Source organism: Orbicella franksi, chromosome 13 (genome assembly GCF_964199315.1).
Source record: "Orbicella franksi chromosome 13, jaOrbFran1.1, whole genome shotgun sequence".
NCBI lineage: Eukaryota > Metazoa > Cnidaria > Anthozoa > Scleractinia > Merulinidae > Orbicella > Orbicella franksi.
In genome coordinates, this window is record NC_138157.1 from 7,580,655 (window position 1) to 7,594,168 (window position 13,514).

The following is a 13,514-nucleotide window of genomic DNA, read 5'->3' on the forward strand; positions in this document are numbered from 1 at the left end:
ACGGGAGATGACGTTCACGAGACGGAAAGGCTACGTAACAAACGGTTCTCGTGACGAATCATGGGAATAGATGGCCAACCAGTCCGTGCCACGACATCACGTGACAAAATTGTTGTTGAACAAGGCCAGCTCACCCGACAGCGCTGAAGGAGGAACGACTTGAAGCAACGTTATGGCTAGTTTAGTCTTTGATTCGCCTGTTACTTTAGTTGTGAAGACTCCTAACCAAAAGGTGGACGATTTAAGGATAGACTGTGCTTTAGAGTGGTCAGTGGAACAACTGAAACGGCATCTATCGAGCGTTTATCCAACCAAACCGGTAAAGATTTGACTTCCGTTTACGGCGTTTGGAGGTTCTTTATGTGTAAACAGGTGAACTTTATACTGATTGTGACTTGCTTCTGTTTCCAGGAAAGCCAGCATCAGAGAATCATTTATTCAGGGCAGCTACTGAACGATAATTTAATCCTGAAAGATGTGTTTCGCGAGGTAAGCAGCTTGAATTTACGCGCTGTATCGAGAGTAGGGATACGAATAGTTTTCAATTCACGAGGTAGTAAAAGCCACTGTAGTTATTTTAGTTCCTTCATTTGCCTGATTTCGGTTAAGTTTAAGCTGGGAATAAGTTAATTGTTACTTTCATTTCCACGTTATATTGAAATCCTAATTCAAGGGGTTTTTGTCCCCGCCGAAGAATGAAAAATTAAATGACTACCCATGACGCGAGTTACCCAATAAATATTTGTGATTTTTTTCCAACATGTTCGAGCATTCATGTAAACACGTCAGGTATTTACTTGTTTTGTTGCTTATTTGGTGCAAAATGTTTTCTCTCTTCTTTACCGCGACACGGGTTCTTGCTGCTTCCCAATTATAAGTGAAGGTTCCTTTAAGCAGATTGGTATCGAGATACATTGTACACATCGAAATCGCAGCAAGAACTGTGGGCGGTCTAATCCTTGAGTGGAAAAATACAGCTGTTGAAATTGAACAGAACTGATTTCTATTCAAGTTGAACAAATGCATAAATTGTTAAGCTCACTTTCAGTATTTTGATCAGAGGGTTAAAAAATTGTCTTCTAAAGTATTTGTTTGTTCGCCTTATTTTTTTGCCATTTATGAATATACTTACAAAATATCAATGTATAAGCCTTAAGACAAGGAATCCCAGGAAAGGCTTATGTAAAGGACTGCCTTATTCAAATTACCAATAATGTTATTATTAGATTTGTTAGTATGTAATTATCACTAAAATGCCTGGCATTTCATGATTAAGTGCATCCCTGACACACAAGTAAAGGAAAATACAAGTCGAATACATTCTGTGATGTACCTTTTGGACCATTTTGCTTTGCACAAACTCAAGTTGCCTTAAGTTGTTTATTATATCATAGGCGGCAGAGCAAGGGGGCAGTCCTCCCAAACGAAAATTTGGGGAGTCCCCCCCCCCCCTCCCCCCACGTTTTGGTGCAGAAAATATGGCTAGCACAGCATAAAATTGGTTTGACACAATATTCTGTTTTGTGATCTGCCCGATGTACGTCAGGTTACAAATATACATGTAAGAACCATTTATGAAGTTCTCAGCAAAACTCCTGTCACCAAAATGCTACTAGGAGAGGTCCATAAACTGTGAAGATTGTATCTGACCTTACCTGTGGCATCGGCGACTTCCAAAGATTAAAAAAACCTAAGAAGCACCATGAAGCAGGATGATCCAAACAACTGCCTTCTCCTGCATTGTCATGCATGTTTAGCCTATTACACACACATTGAACTCTGTAGATATTGCAAAGGAGTTTGTTTGTGCAAATGAACAACACAAAAGACATACTGATTTTGGAAAATAGGAGTAGAAGTATGCACTTGGCTTAATGAGGAGGACCCCCTCCCCCTCCACCCTGCATGTTTCAAAATTCTCCACCACCTCTGTACATGTATTGTGCAGTGTAGTCCTACAGTATGAAGCATTGTCACAAGCATTACAAAAGGTGAAGTTTTAATATTATTCTTATTTTTCAGACAGTTTTTATCACAACAAAATTTGTCACAATTTTCTGAATTATTTCAAATTATTGCATGAAGAGAGGTCTACTTGTATGTACACATATCTTTCTCAAGTTTATTGCATAATTCAGAAGTGCTGCAATGACACATGTACATATACACTGATGCATTGGTGAATCGCGATATTTTTTGTCATGATACGAATATCAATATTACAACAAGATATCGTGATATTATGATATTATCATTGTTCGTGAATAAAAAATTCACCATTCAGAAATAGCTGTCTTCAACAAGTTCAAGCCCTTTTAGAGCAATTTATTAAACAAAGGTACCAGGGGAAGGGGTAAAAAGGTCCATCTTTGCTTTGTACTGCTTTGCTTGCTTCCGGTCATTTATCTTTCAAGATGGCGGCACAAAAGCATGGGCAGTTCCAATTAGTTGTCTGATGACACAGTCTTATGCACTCACGGACAAAACACATGGTTCATCCGTTCATGGTTTGTTATAAATGGAAATAATGATGTCAAAACAGTTAAGTAAGAACAAGATTACATCACCTGTCAGTTGTATGTAATGATGTACATGTATCATATCGTGTATCGTATCGTGGCACTTGTATCGAGATAGGTATCGTATTGTGAGAAATTGTATCGTTGCAGCCCTATAATTCAGGCACTTGGCTTTGCGAGAAACATTTTGTCATTGTTCTAAGCACACTTTTGGTTAGCTGTTGAATTATAATTATAAGTGGTTTCCTTACCTCCCCAGGGGAAAAAATGAAGATCTAGATAAGACATCATATATATCTTTCAAAAGTTGCATGACAACAATATCATTACATGCCAAAAAGGTACAGTTTTCGTGTACTTAAAATTTTGTTGTTTGAACTATCAACAGCACGAAGATGGAAAACATCACACTGTACATCTTGTGTGTCCAATGAAGATAGAAGCCAAATCAACGAGTGATTCACAGGCAACGGTAAATTATGTCACCATATAAAATTTGTAACACTTTTGTTGATTGTTGTGTCACTTTTATCATTGATTTTGGATACCTTGTAACCTTGATATTAATGAACTGAGATATGGTGAAATTCTAAAAGAGGTAAGTGGAGATTGAACGTGTAATTGTTTACACCACATCAATTATTGGAGAAGCTTTTGCAAGGCAAATTTATTGCAGTCATCCTCTGCACATTGTTGTCCAGCCAACCACAATCCCAGTGAAGGTGTCACTGGCTTGTAAGTGTGCTACACTGTGAAGACTGACGATATTTATTTATAGCTTGTTATTATTTTATTTTCAGAAGGGGACCAGTACTCCTACAACAAGCAGTGGTGCTACAACTACCGAAACAGCGCCCACCACACCTGTTACACCACAAACAACCACTGATGGATTGCGATACAGAGGGGCAAATACACCTACCTATCCACAGTACAATATGTACCAGTAAGTGACTAATTTCCAGTCAGAAGCTATTCCAAAACTTAAGACGGCAATATTACATGTACGTGTAATTAAACATTGAGTTGAAAGCATGGATTAGTTAGGGATCCAAGCATACAGGTGTACATGTACTCTGATTGCCATACTGGCTGCCAGGATGGCAAGTAGGCTGCATATTAGTGGGGGCAACTGAAAGCTGAAACTTACTAGCCCACTGGGCAAATAGATTTCAATTTCTTTTTTTTTTCCTGCCCTGAGTTCAGTGTAAAGAAGCCATTAAAAAGTGCATGGTTTTAATGAAGTTTTAACCCATGCCCTCTTCACTACTGATCAGTACATTACTGTGCCTTGCCAACTGAGTTAAATGTATATCTACATGTACGCCAATACTTTGAGAGCCACATGCATTGGCAGTATTACAAAATATGGCTTGGACACAACCAGTAACTCCATCTTTAATTAAGCAAAATGTATATGTGAACTTTTATCAAAACATTCTTTTGTTGTAGCCAGCAGATGGCGAATGCCGGTTATAACCTTCCAGCCCAAGGACATGGCTATGTTATGCCACCATTTGTACCACCTCCCTACTGGATGCAACAAATGTTTGCTCAGCAGATGGCAGCCGGAAGAATACCTCAACCAAACATGTACATGCCACCCAATTAGTAAGTGACTTGTGTTTTAGGCAAGGCTTTTAACCCAGTAATTTCCTGTAGGAAAGAAAATGGTTTGATCATGTCAAAACTCTGATTGCTCTATATATTCGAAGTCAAGCACACTGTAACTGTGCACATGTTGGAACTTGACAGTTTACTGCAATTGCGGTAGCTTTTGGTTTTGGCTTTGTAGCAGAGCTCCTGCACACCAAAGGTGCTTGAGTGGAGCCCCATACCTTAGAAAATTTGGTAACCCATCGATCTAAAAAATTTTGGTTTTCATGTGACTGTCGTACAAACGTACGTACATGTATGTCCATGCACCAATAACTTGAAAAATAAGAGAGTAGCACCAATTACCATAGCTACATGTACATATTTGATTTTGGGCATCCATGTCATGGTTAATTGACAGCTGTCAAAACAAACCATCCGCTGACCAGTATCACATGACCACATTGTGTGCTCAGGTTTAGAGCTCATCGAGGTCACATGTTTTTTTTTTTAATTTGACGCTGACCTGGGACTTGTTTTTCAATTGGATCGCAGGCTCAAGTCAGGTTATTACTCTGCTGGAGAAGGAAGGAGTACATGCAGAGGCAAAATTTTGGTGCAAATTAACCCCTGGCACATTGTTGACTTTTCTTCTGACATATTCCTTGCACAATTGTCTCTTGGAAAATCCCTGATATATGGCATATGTAATTTCTACAATTTTGGTTTTGCTTCTTGGGTATAGTTTGTTAAAATGTAACAGGCAAAAAAACAGCAAAACCACAAGCTGAACAATTACATGCCCACAATCGATCATTTTTCCAAGAAAAACAAATCCTCTTGTTCCTTTATGTTTAAATGTAGTTATTACAATGGAAGGCTTTTGTGCAAAAAGGGGTATGTACCATTTTGGGTCGATTTTTATTTTTTGCAGGATCGAGCTAATTTTTGGCAGACTGACTTGTTTTGACACGAAAAGCATCGTTGTGTCACTGTTTTTGTTGATTTGCACTTTGTTTTCGAGAAATAACGTATGCAAAAAAACTCAGTTTTCCGAGCAGCATCTTTTGGAGTGAATCCTTCGAAGGTGGATTTTGACGCAGCACGAACTTAAACGGTTACATTTAGCAGCTTGGACAGCATGATTTTTTTAAAATAGATATTTTGATTTTTGAAACAAGTAGAGAAATAGACCGGAAAAAAAATCGACCAACCTTGCATCAAACTGGTGTCACAACAAAGCAAACTCGGATGCGGCCCGTTCAGCGCCTTATCCGTTTGTGCTAACGAAGCAACAGTAAGAGAATTGCGTAATTATATAAATAATAAAACTAGCGGCAAATACCATCCTTCGGTAACTTCATCGTTTAGCAAAACAAAGGTTTTGTTTTTCTCTCAACAAAAGATCTCCAAAAGATACCCTTGGAAAACTGAGTTTTTTGGATACGTTATTTCTCGAAAATGAAGCGCAAATCAACAAAAACAATTACGCAATGATGCTTTTCATGTCAAAACAAGTCAGTCTGCCAAAAATTAGCTCAATCCTGCAAAAAATAAAAATCGATGCAAAATGGTACATACGCCCTTTTTGAGTTATTTTTTTGTAAAAAAAAATACCTCTTAGTCGGCGCGTCGGGTATGTTATGGACGGGTCAATGGGTGAGTGAGTGAGTGAGTGAGTGAGAGATGTATGTATGTCACACCAATCAGATTGGATCTACTATGAACAGCCAATCAAATTTCTTGTTGTAAAGGTAAATGGTACGTGAGAAATACAAGGTAAGTATAAACACAAGGACTTTGGTAATTGAAAAATAAAGAGTGACGTGTATGTTGTCGGTTTGTGATTTTTAGTCCGGTTTGGAGGAGAGTGTGACGGTTACATACGTACATTGGGCTGTTTTAGAGTGCATAATTTTCAGTGAAATGGTGGCTAGTTATGAACGAGATGAGTCTTGAGTTTTGAAGCAGTTCATGAGTAGTAGGCAAATGGCACGAGATATTTTTATTTTTAATTACAAAGGGTAACTTGATACTTTTGTTTTTCACAAGGAGTTAATTCAATTAGAGGTCACGAATCGTCGCTTTTAGTTCTTAGGACATGTTTTAGAGGAGACGAGACTATTTAGATTCGAAGCAGCTCTAACGTTTACAATAGTAAGTGCAGGTAACGATTGTTTTGTTCTTATTGCATGCAAATATGACGAGATATTTTTATTTTTTAGTTACAAAGTGTAATTTGACACTCTTGTTTTTCACAAGGTAGTAAATTCAATTAGAGCTGACGAATCGTCGCCACTTGTTCCCACGAGATGTTTGCCATTTTTAGTTACAAATGGTAACTCGACACTTTTGTTTTTCATATGGGAGTAAATTCAATTAGAGCTTACAAGTTATCGGCTATTGTTCCCAGGATATTAAACAAAAAAGAGGCTTTCCTTTCTAGAGTGTTTTTACGTCTCTGCAGTAGCAGTTTAATATTTTTATTTGATGAGCATTTTATGACATTCTTTTCAGTCCGATATTTTTAAAGGTAAAAAGTATGAAAACTGTTCAAATGTTCTTTGAAGACTGTGTGGCACCAAGTTAAAGTGCAATTTAATTAAATCAGACTTTCAACGTGTCAGAGAGGTCTTTTTCTCTTTCTTTAAATTTTCGGTGAAGTAGTGTTGTTGCGTTGTGTTGTGTAAAAAGAGTAAACTTACTATTCGTATAAAATGCGAAAAGTTCTCTTAACTTGAGTATTTTTGAGCAAAAATTCCTCTTGGGGGCTGGAAGGGCTCCCGAGGGGGTACTCCCAGAAAAATTGGTTGGGGGTGTGCGGTCCACTTCCCAAAACCCTTACCCTATTTATGACCAAAATCTGCGATATTCCTCACCCTATTTATGACCTGACCAAAAATTCGAAACCCTATTTACGACCTTACCCTCAAATCAAAACCCTGTTTCAGAACTGCGTTATAATTAGCTCCCTAGTTCAAACCAATGTTAAATTACCGTAAACGTATAAATTTGTGAAGGGCTTTTGTTGATTTTCTTTTCGATAACGATGAAAAAGTGGCTTCTTCTTAAAGCATACCCATATCAAGGCTAGAGTGCAAAAACCGTACCCTATTTATGACCAAAATGGCCAAAATCAGCTAAAATCGATACCCTATTTATGACCAAAACGGCTGAAAAACCATACCCTTCGGGGCCGCACAGACCTATATAGCCCATATAAGGGAGTTCCCCCCCCCCCCCCCGGGGGGAAGGGCTACGTGATCGGTGAGTGAGGGAGTTATGCATGTGCGCGTGTCAGACCAATCACAGTGTGGGTTGTATCAAAGAACGAATAAAATTGCCTGTTAGAAAATAAGATGGTATCTACATTAATCTGGAGACGTGTCAGATTACTGTAATTTGTTCAGTCAAACATTTTATGGCTTACTATTTAGTTATCTTACCATTACCGATGTAACATCTTATGTACATCATAAACTCCCAGTTTCTTTCTTGCTGTACATCGCAACCAAAAAAACTTGTCAAATCAACCAAATCATTACTGTAAACAGTTCCATGAATGTGCCTATCTCCGAGACTTATAGTTCACAAAAAAAATAACTCTTGCACGCCTTGCGTGCCTATGTTTGCACGAAAGCCTTCAATTAGGAACTCTGCTTTTAGGCTTGGCTAAATCTATATATGTTCAGGTTGTATGCTTTCACATTTTGTATAATTTAGCTGATTAACATGCCTTTCTGTCTACAGTGGACATCTGCAAATGCCCTACCCGTGGCTCCCACAGGCAGGACATTTTCCTGCACCTCAAGCCCCATTTATGGCGCCACCACCTCAAAATGTACCACAGACTCCTCCACAACAGGCTGCTGAGCAACCACAGGCACCCCAGCCACAAGTGAATGAGAATGTTCAAGCCAATGCCAATGCAGGACCTCTTTTTGATGAAGAGGAGGATGAAGAGAACCCTAATCGTGATTGGTTGGATAAGATTTACACACTTTGCCGAATAGGAATCTTGTTGAGCATATTTTGGTTTTACTCATCGACGAGTCGTTTCTTGGTGTTGATTGTTACATTTGTTTTGATCTACTTGTACCAATCTGGGATTCTACAGATCTTCAGAAGAAATGGAGGTGAGCCTTAGCAAACTTTGATGTGGCATTAATCTGAGAGCAATATTCATTCATGTATATGTTAGCAGACTCTGTATACAATTTGACTTCCTGCTGTACACTGTATATGTAAATATTATGTGTGGGTGATTCCTTAATCCTTAAAAGAATGCCATGTATACTTAGAAAGTGGGATGTAAAATGAGTTCTAACTTAAACAGTAGTTTACAAAACAATAATAATTATTAAGTTAGAACTCATTTTACATTTTATTATTATCATGATGATTAGTTGTGAAGAATTTACTTATAATCTTCTGAAACATACCAACAACGACAAATCTCTAGTTAGCAGATTGAACCAGCTATGTCGAAGTCAGTGAACATTTTTTTTTAAAGCAGATCTGTTTAACCCACAAAAAAGACTTGAAAGTCAAAGTTTAACTACACCTTTCTAAATATACATTTTATTGTACAATGAATCTTGGAAACAAGTGTATCCAAATTGATTTAGCAGCATTTATTGACAAACATCAGTACTTATCCTACGCCTTGGAAGAAATGCTATTTTCTTGGGCATACATATATTTTGTCTGTTACTTTAGCAAATTAAAACAATATGATGTTATATGTACAAAATGTAACACTGTACTATTTTACATTGTGCAAGAATTACACATATTCAAATCAATCTTTTCCTTATTGTATCTCCAGGAAACAATCGTCAAGAAATTCCACCACCAGCACCCCCACCAGAACCACAGCAAGAAGAACAGAGACAGGAACAGAATGTATGTCTCAGTTTTTCTGTACTAATATAAACAAAACTGCTTTATGCTTAACCTGAATGTTCGTGTGCTAATGTCTTTGTGACTATTGCTTTTAGTAGATGTTCATGTACATTATGGTGATTTGTTGATCATAAAAGTGAGGGCATATTTTGTGAGCATTTATCAAGAAAGGCTGTGGTTTAAGAAAAATTACAAGGAGTGTCTTAACCATGAAACTTTGGATCCCTAGCAGTTAAAGGAGCTCAGTCGTGGTATTTTGAGTTATTTTGGCCACACACAAAATTACCTATAAATGGTAGGAAACCTGAAAATAACAGTTTAAGGTCATTCCTCACATTTGCATTGTGCATCCTTACTGCGCATAATTTATGGCATCATTAGCGCGCGCTCATGCACGCGCATATTGAAAACATGACGGATTTGCCTTGATATTGAGCTCTTTCAGTTGAAAAATGGCTCTAGCTCACCAACAAGCATGGGCACCCCAATTTTTTTTCCAGTCATTGTAATCAACTAATCATAAGCTTCACATGAGGAGACTGATCTAATTTCTATTGCTGAAAATTGAATAAATAAGAAAAATAGCAGACACACTGTGGTCTTTTCTATTTTGCAGTCGGTAACCACGTCAAGAAATTTGGTTCAAATTTTTAATCAAGGATTTAGCTTTCTGTCTGAATCGAACTTAAAATGTTTATTTGTGTCTGACACAATGTATTGACTGTAGTTTAATTTGTTTTGTTATGAGTCTGGGCTCACAAAGATTTTACAATTACTGAGAATGCATTTTTATAATAAGCATTAAATAATGCCAAAATGGGGCATTTTCAATGCCTCACTGCTCCTTAATGAGCATGGGCAACCCCCTTTTTTATTTCAAAATTGAAGTTATCATATGACAAATATTCAGTGGACAAAGTTTGAACAAAAATCTATTGTCACTTTTATTTCAGAGGAATTACCTTAATAAGGTGGAAAAACACCAAAGAGATAATGATAAACCATAAAGGAACAAGGATGGCTAAGGATGGAGAAGGTTAACACGGATTACAAACGACGAATTTGAAAAATTGAGGCTAAACTTTTCAATATGCGCAAACCGTGACTGAGCTCCTTTAAGCTTATATTAAAAAAAGTAAGTCTTTCCAGTCGCCCAAAGGCAAAAGTTAGTCGCCTTGTGGCACCTGGACGCCTCTAGAGCACAGCCCTGAGTGTTCATGGGCTTTCCAACCAAGTTATTGTACTTACATTTGATTTTGCTTATTTCATATTCAGGATCTAAATAGACCTCAAGAAGATGTAACTGATAATGCAGGACACAACACCGAAGACAGCGAGCAGAATGACACCAATGATTCTACAGAACCACCTACCCCACCCACTCCACCCCCGGGACCATCGGCCACAACTGTAGCTTACAACTTTGTCACCTCGTTTTTCACGTCACTATTTCCAAATGGGCCTGGTGTTCAAAATTAATACATCAAGGAACTTTTTGTGAGAATTATTCTACTGGTGTAGCCTTTGTGGATTATTTATGGAATTCTATGTGCTGGATGCTGAAAAACTAAAATTCAGCTTATGGTACAGTGTAGGCCTTAAAATTTATGGGTAATTATCTAAGTTGCATAAACACCAAACAAAAAGTAAAAGATATTTTTATACACTTGTAGCATAAATAATACCAATATTGATGCTAAAATGGACATGAATGTAATTTCTGTTATAGTAAAATATCGTTCTTTAGCATAGTTGTCTAGGCCTAATGTACAGTTGGCTAAATCAATGCCACAGACATACTATCGCCGCGCTGTGTATGAGTAAATGGTGACAAGATGGATTGTCACTTGTCAGTCATGGAAGGTGGCTGGCTTACCTGCATTGAAGGTTTTTTTTCCCTGGAAATTATGCTGTTACAATACAAGTTTGAGATATTCTCATTTCAGATCGCTTGTTACCAGCAAAGCAAACATTCACATGTACATGTACAGTGTATGTTTCTATCAACTCAGTTTATGTCCTATTAGCTGCTGCTCCATCTATCGTTTTGATGAAGATGACTGAAAAGTTGCCAAGGTCATGATGAGATATGCAATGTATAAAGATTTTAATTTTTCTCTGCTCTGTTTTTTTTTTCCCTTTAATTTACTACGGGATAATTTAATGTTGAAAATTTAAAAAAAAAACTAGACCTCTAGTGCTCATTGCTGGTACTCTCCTGTTTGAATAAAGTGTTTGGTGATAGGTGATAAAAGATATATATATTAAAACAGATCGTCACTTATGTAGTAATTTTTAAAGGGTGGCTTGTCATTCATAGAAGAGATTACATCAAAATTATTGAATGTTCCTCTTTTGAAGAGTTACAATATCTCTAACTAAGGGCAATGTTTACACTAACACTACCAGAGGTGAAGTGAATCTAGAGTTAATTTACATGTGCAACACTTTGATTTGTTTGTGCACGTAAATGTAGCATGCAGCAGTGACCAATGGGAGGCGCAGATTAATAAATTGTCGAGAATTGCTGTAACTGCTTGGTTTTGTAGAAGTATTTTGTAGGGAAGAAGTATACTTTTCGTTGTGCTGTATTTGATGATTGCGTTGGTTCTGATTAGGAGTTTTATTCCACCAGAGACCATGAAATAGCTGTAATGTATAGATATGTACGTACACGTACAGTGTTGTACAGAAGGGCGGGAAGAAAATAATTGTGTAAATATGAAGGAAAATGTAACTTAATCTATGTAGATTTTAATAAAGTAGTATGAGTTACCTGCCTCGAAAGGCAAGAAAAATAAACTTTTTATGACTCTCGACTCCTGTCTTTCTGTTATTTTGTTCTGGTTTATGTAGCATTGGCTTTGGTAAGGTACATGTAAGGTTAAGTCTGCATACGAGCCAAGTGGCCCATTTGGCCGGTGCTTATCCCGGTTTCCGCAGCATGAAGCGACTAGGAGTATTTCTACTTCTACTTGAGGCGAGTCTATTTCGTCAAAAGAGGAGAAAAATAAAGCCAGGGGATTTGGGAGGGAGACTTGGGTGTGGTCTTCTTGGGATTGATTTATTTCTGAGGAATTCGGTCGTTCACCAAAAAGTTGGCTCGTTGAAAGCCGTTCCACCCAAACAAGTTTGGTGATTTAGCAATTTGTTTCATTTAACAATACCTGTAGGCTATTTCTGAGTTACCTTGTGCTTCTGTTTCAACACGAGTCCGTGCAAAACTTTTCATATGAAATTGAGTTTGATTTGCACGAAAAAAGAAACTACAGGGGAACGCATTTCCATATGAATAGTTTTGGACGAAGACTCGTTTTGACGCAGAGGCAAAAGGCAACTCGGAACGAAGTGCATCGCTTAACAGTCCAACCTCACCTCCTTCCTTCCCGCGGGAAGAGTGACTCCCACGAAGAAGCGGGGATGATTTTTCAAGGCGAACAAAAAAACTGAACTACGCTTCAACAGGTTCCTCTGTAAGGTTGAAAATAAAGGATATCTTGGTCTTTTCACTTGCGTTTGGGACCCCACACCTTCCATGAAGTAACCCGGGGATCGGGAATCGTGCTTGCATCGTCTTAAAAATGGTACACAAGGGATCGCAAACCCATCTCGCACAGAAATTGAAGAAGAAAAAATAACCAAAAAAGTGCAAAAAGACGCACACTTTTATTTTCGTGTTAGAAAGGATATCCAAAATATTAAAACTGTTAAAAAAAAAAAAAGATGGCGTTGTTTGGTAACTGTTATTTGCTGGTTAAAGCCAAGGCAATCATGAATCGCAGCCGTACACCTCAACCCTCATGCAGACGTAGTTGTAACTCACAGGATAAAATCTAACGTATCTTGCAGTCATGCCATGTTCCAAAATGTTCACGACAGGTGTAAAGTGGTCACAATTGCCGTCGAAAATCTGCAAATTGAAAGAGAAGAAAATCAGTGAAAAGATTACTATTGATAATGTTTGATTGTCTTCAGACACTAACCCTAAATATTGAAAAAATGTACATGTCTGTGCCTTCCCCCCCCCCCTTCCACCCCCCACAAAAGACAGAAAATAGTTGTTTTCTGAGGAAACAATCATCGCTGTTTCAAAGTAACTGGTAGTTTTCGATCTTTGTTGACCAATCAGAACCGCGAAAGGGTGCTCTCCTCAGCTGTCCCTCATTTTGCCCTCGTTTGTGCGTCTCGCTTTCGGTGGCGCGTTCAAATGATTGGTGAATGTTTATATGACCGAATAGCGGGGACGGCATCCGCTAACTTTTCGAGAAAAGGCCCAATGTGAAACTTTGTTGTTCAAATAGTTACTTGAAAGTGGCCTTTAAACCCCCGCCATATGTTGAGAGTGGGAGAAAATAAACCTTAATTTCTCACCTTGTCTTCTCCACTTATCTTGACGAAACTCCACGTGATTCCGTCCTGACTGAAAGCAAGCTTGTATGTTTTGACATGCTCATAGTACTTATGCCGACCTATGGTATTTGAAGAGAACATACA

General features: G+C 38.0%; 2 protein-coding genes across 5 annotated transcripts in view; one reads left to right on the plus strand and one right to left on the minus strand.

Moving 5' to 3' along the window:
- The window catches only part of LOC145466065 (homocysteine-responsive endoplasmic reticulum-resident ubiquitin-like domain member 2 protein), a 15,853-nt gene continuing 2,339 nt past the window's right edge, over window positions 1–13,514 (plus strand). Inside the window, exons 1-8 of one of the 2 annotated variants that reach the window (XR_014041805.1) lie at window positions 1–319; window positions 412–489; window positions 2,908–2,991; window positions 3,320–3,465; window positions 3,972–4,130; window positions 7,866–8,251; window positions 8,944–9,020; window positions 10,296–10,847. Coding sequence is in view for 1 of the 2 variants with exons in the window: in XM_081449847.1 (XP_081305973.1) it covers window positions 173–319; window positions 412–489; window positions 2,908–2,991; window positions 3,320–3,465; window positions 3,972–4,130; window positions 7,866–8,251; window positions 8,944–9,020; window positions 10,296–10,499 (1,281 nt within the window). In the remaining variant the exon portion in view is untranslated. Of the gene's footprint in view, window positions 320–411; window positions 490–2,907; window positions 2,992–3,319; window positions 3,466–3,971; window positions 4,131–7,865; window positions 8,252–8,943; window positions 9,021–10,295; window positions 11,872–13,514 lie in introns of those variants that run through there. The other variant, XM_081449847.1, reaches the window with a different exon arrangement.
- LOC145466062 (uncharacterized) overlaps window positions 12,586–13,514 on the minus strand; it is an 18,990-nt gene continuing 18,061 nt past the window's right edge. For all 3 annotated transcript variants that reach the window (XM_081449842.1, XM_081449841.1, XM_081449840.1), the window contains 2 exons: window positions 13,392–13,489; window positions 12,586–12,930 (listed from right to left, as the gene is read on the minus strand). In XM_081449842.1, coding sequence (XP_081305968.1) covers window positions 12,790–12,930; window positions 13,392–13,489 — 239 coding nt within the window. In that variant the 3' untranslated portion in view covers window positions 12,586–12,789. The remainder of the gene's footprint in view (window positions 12,931–13,391; window positions 13,490–13,514) is intronic.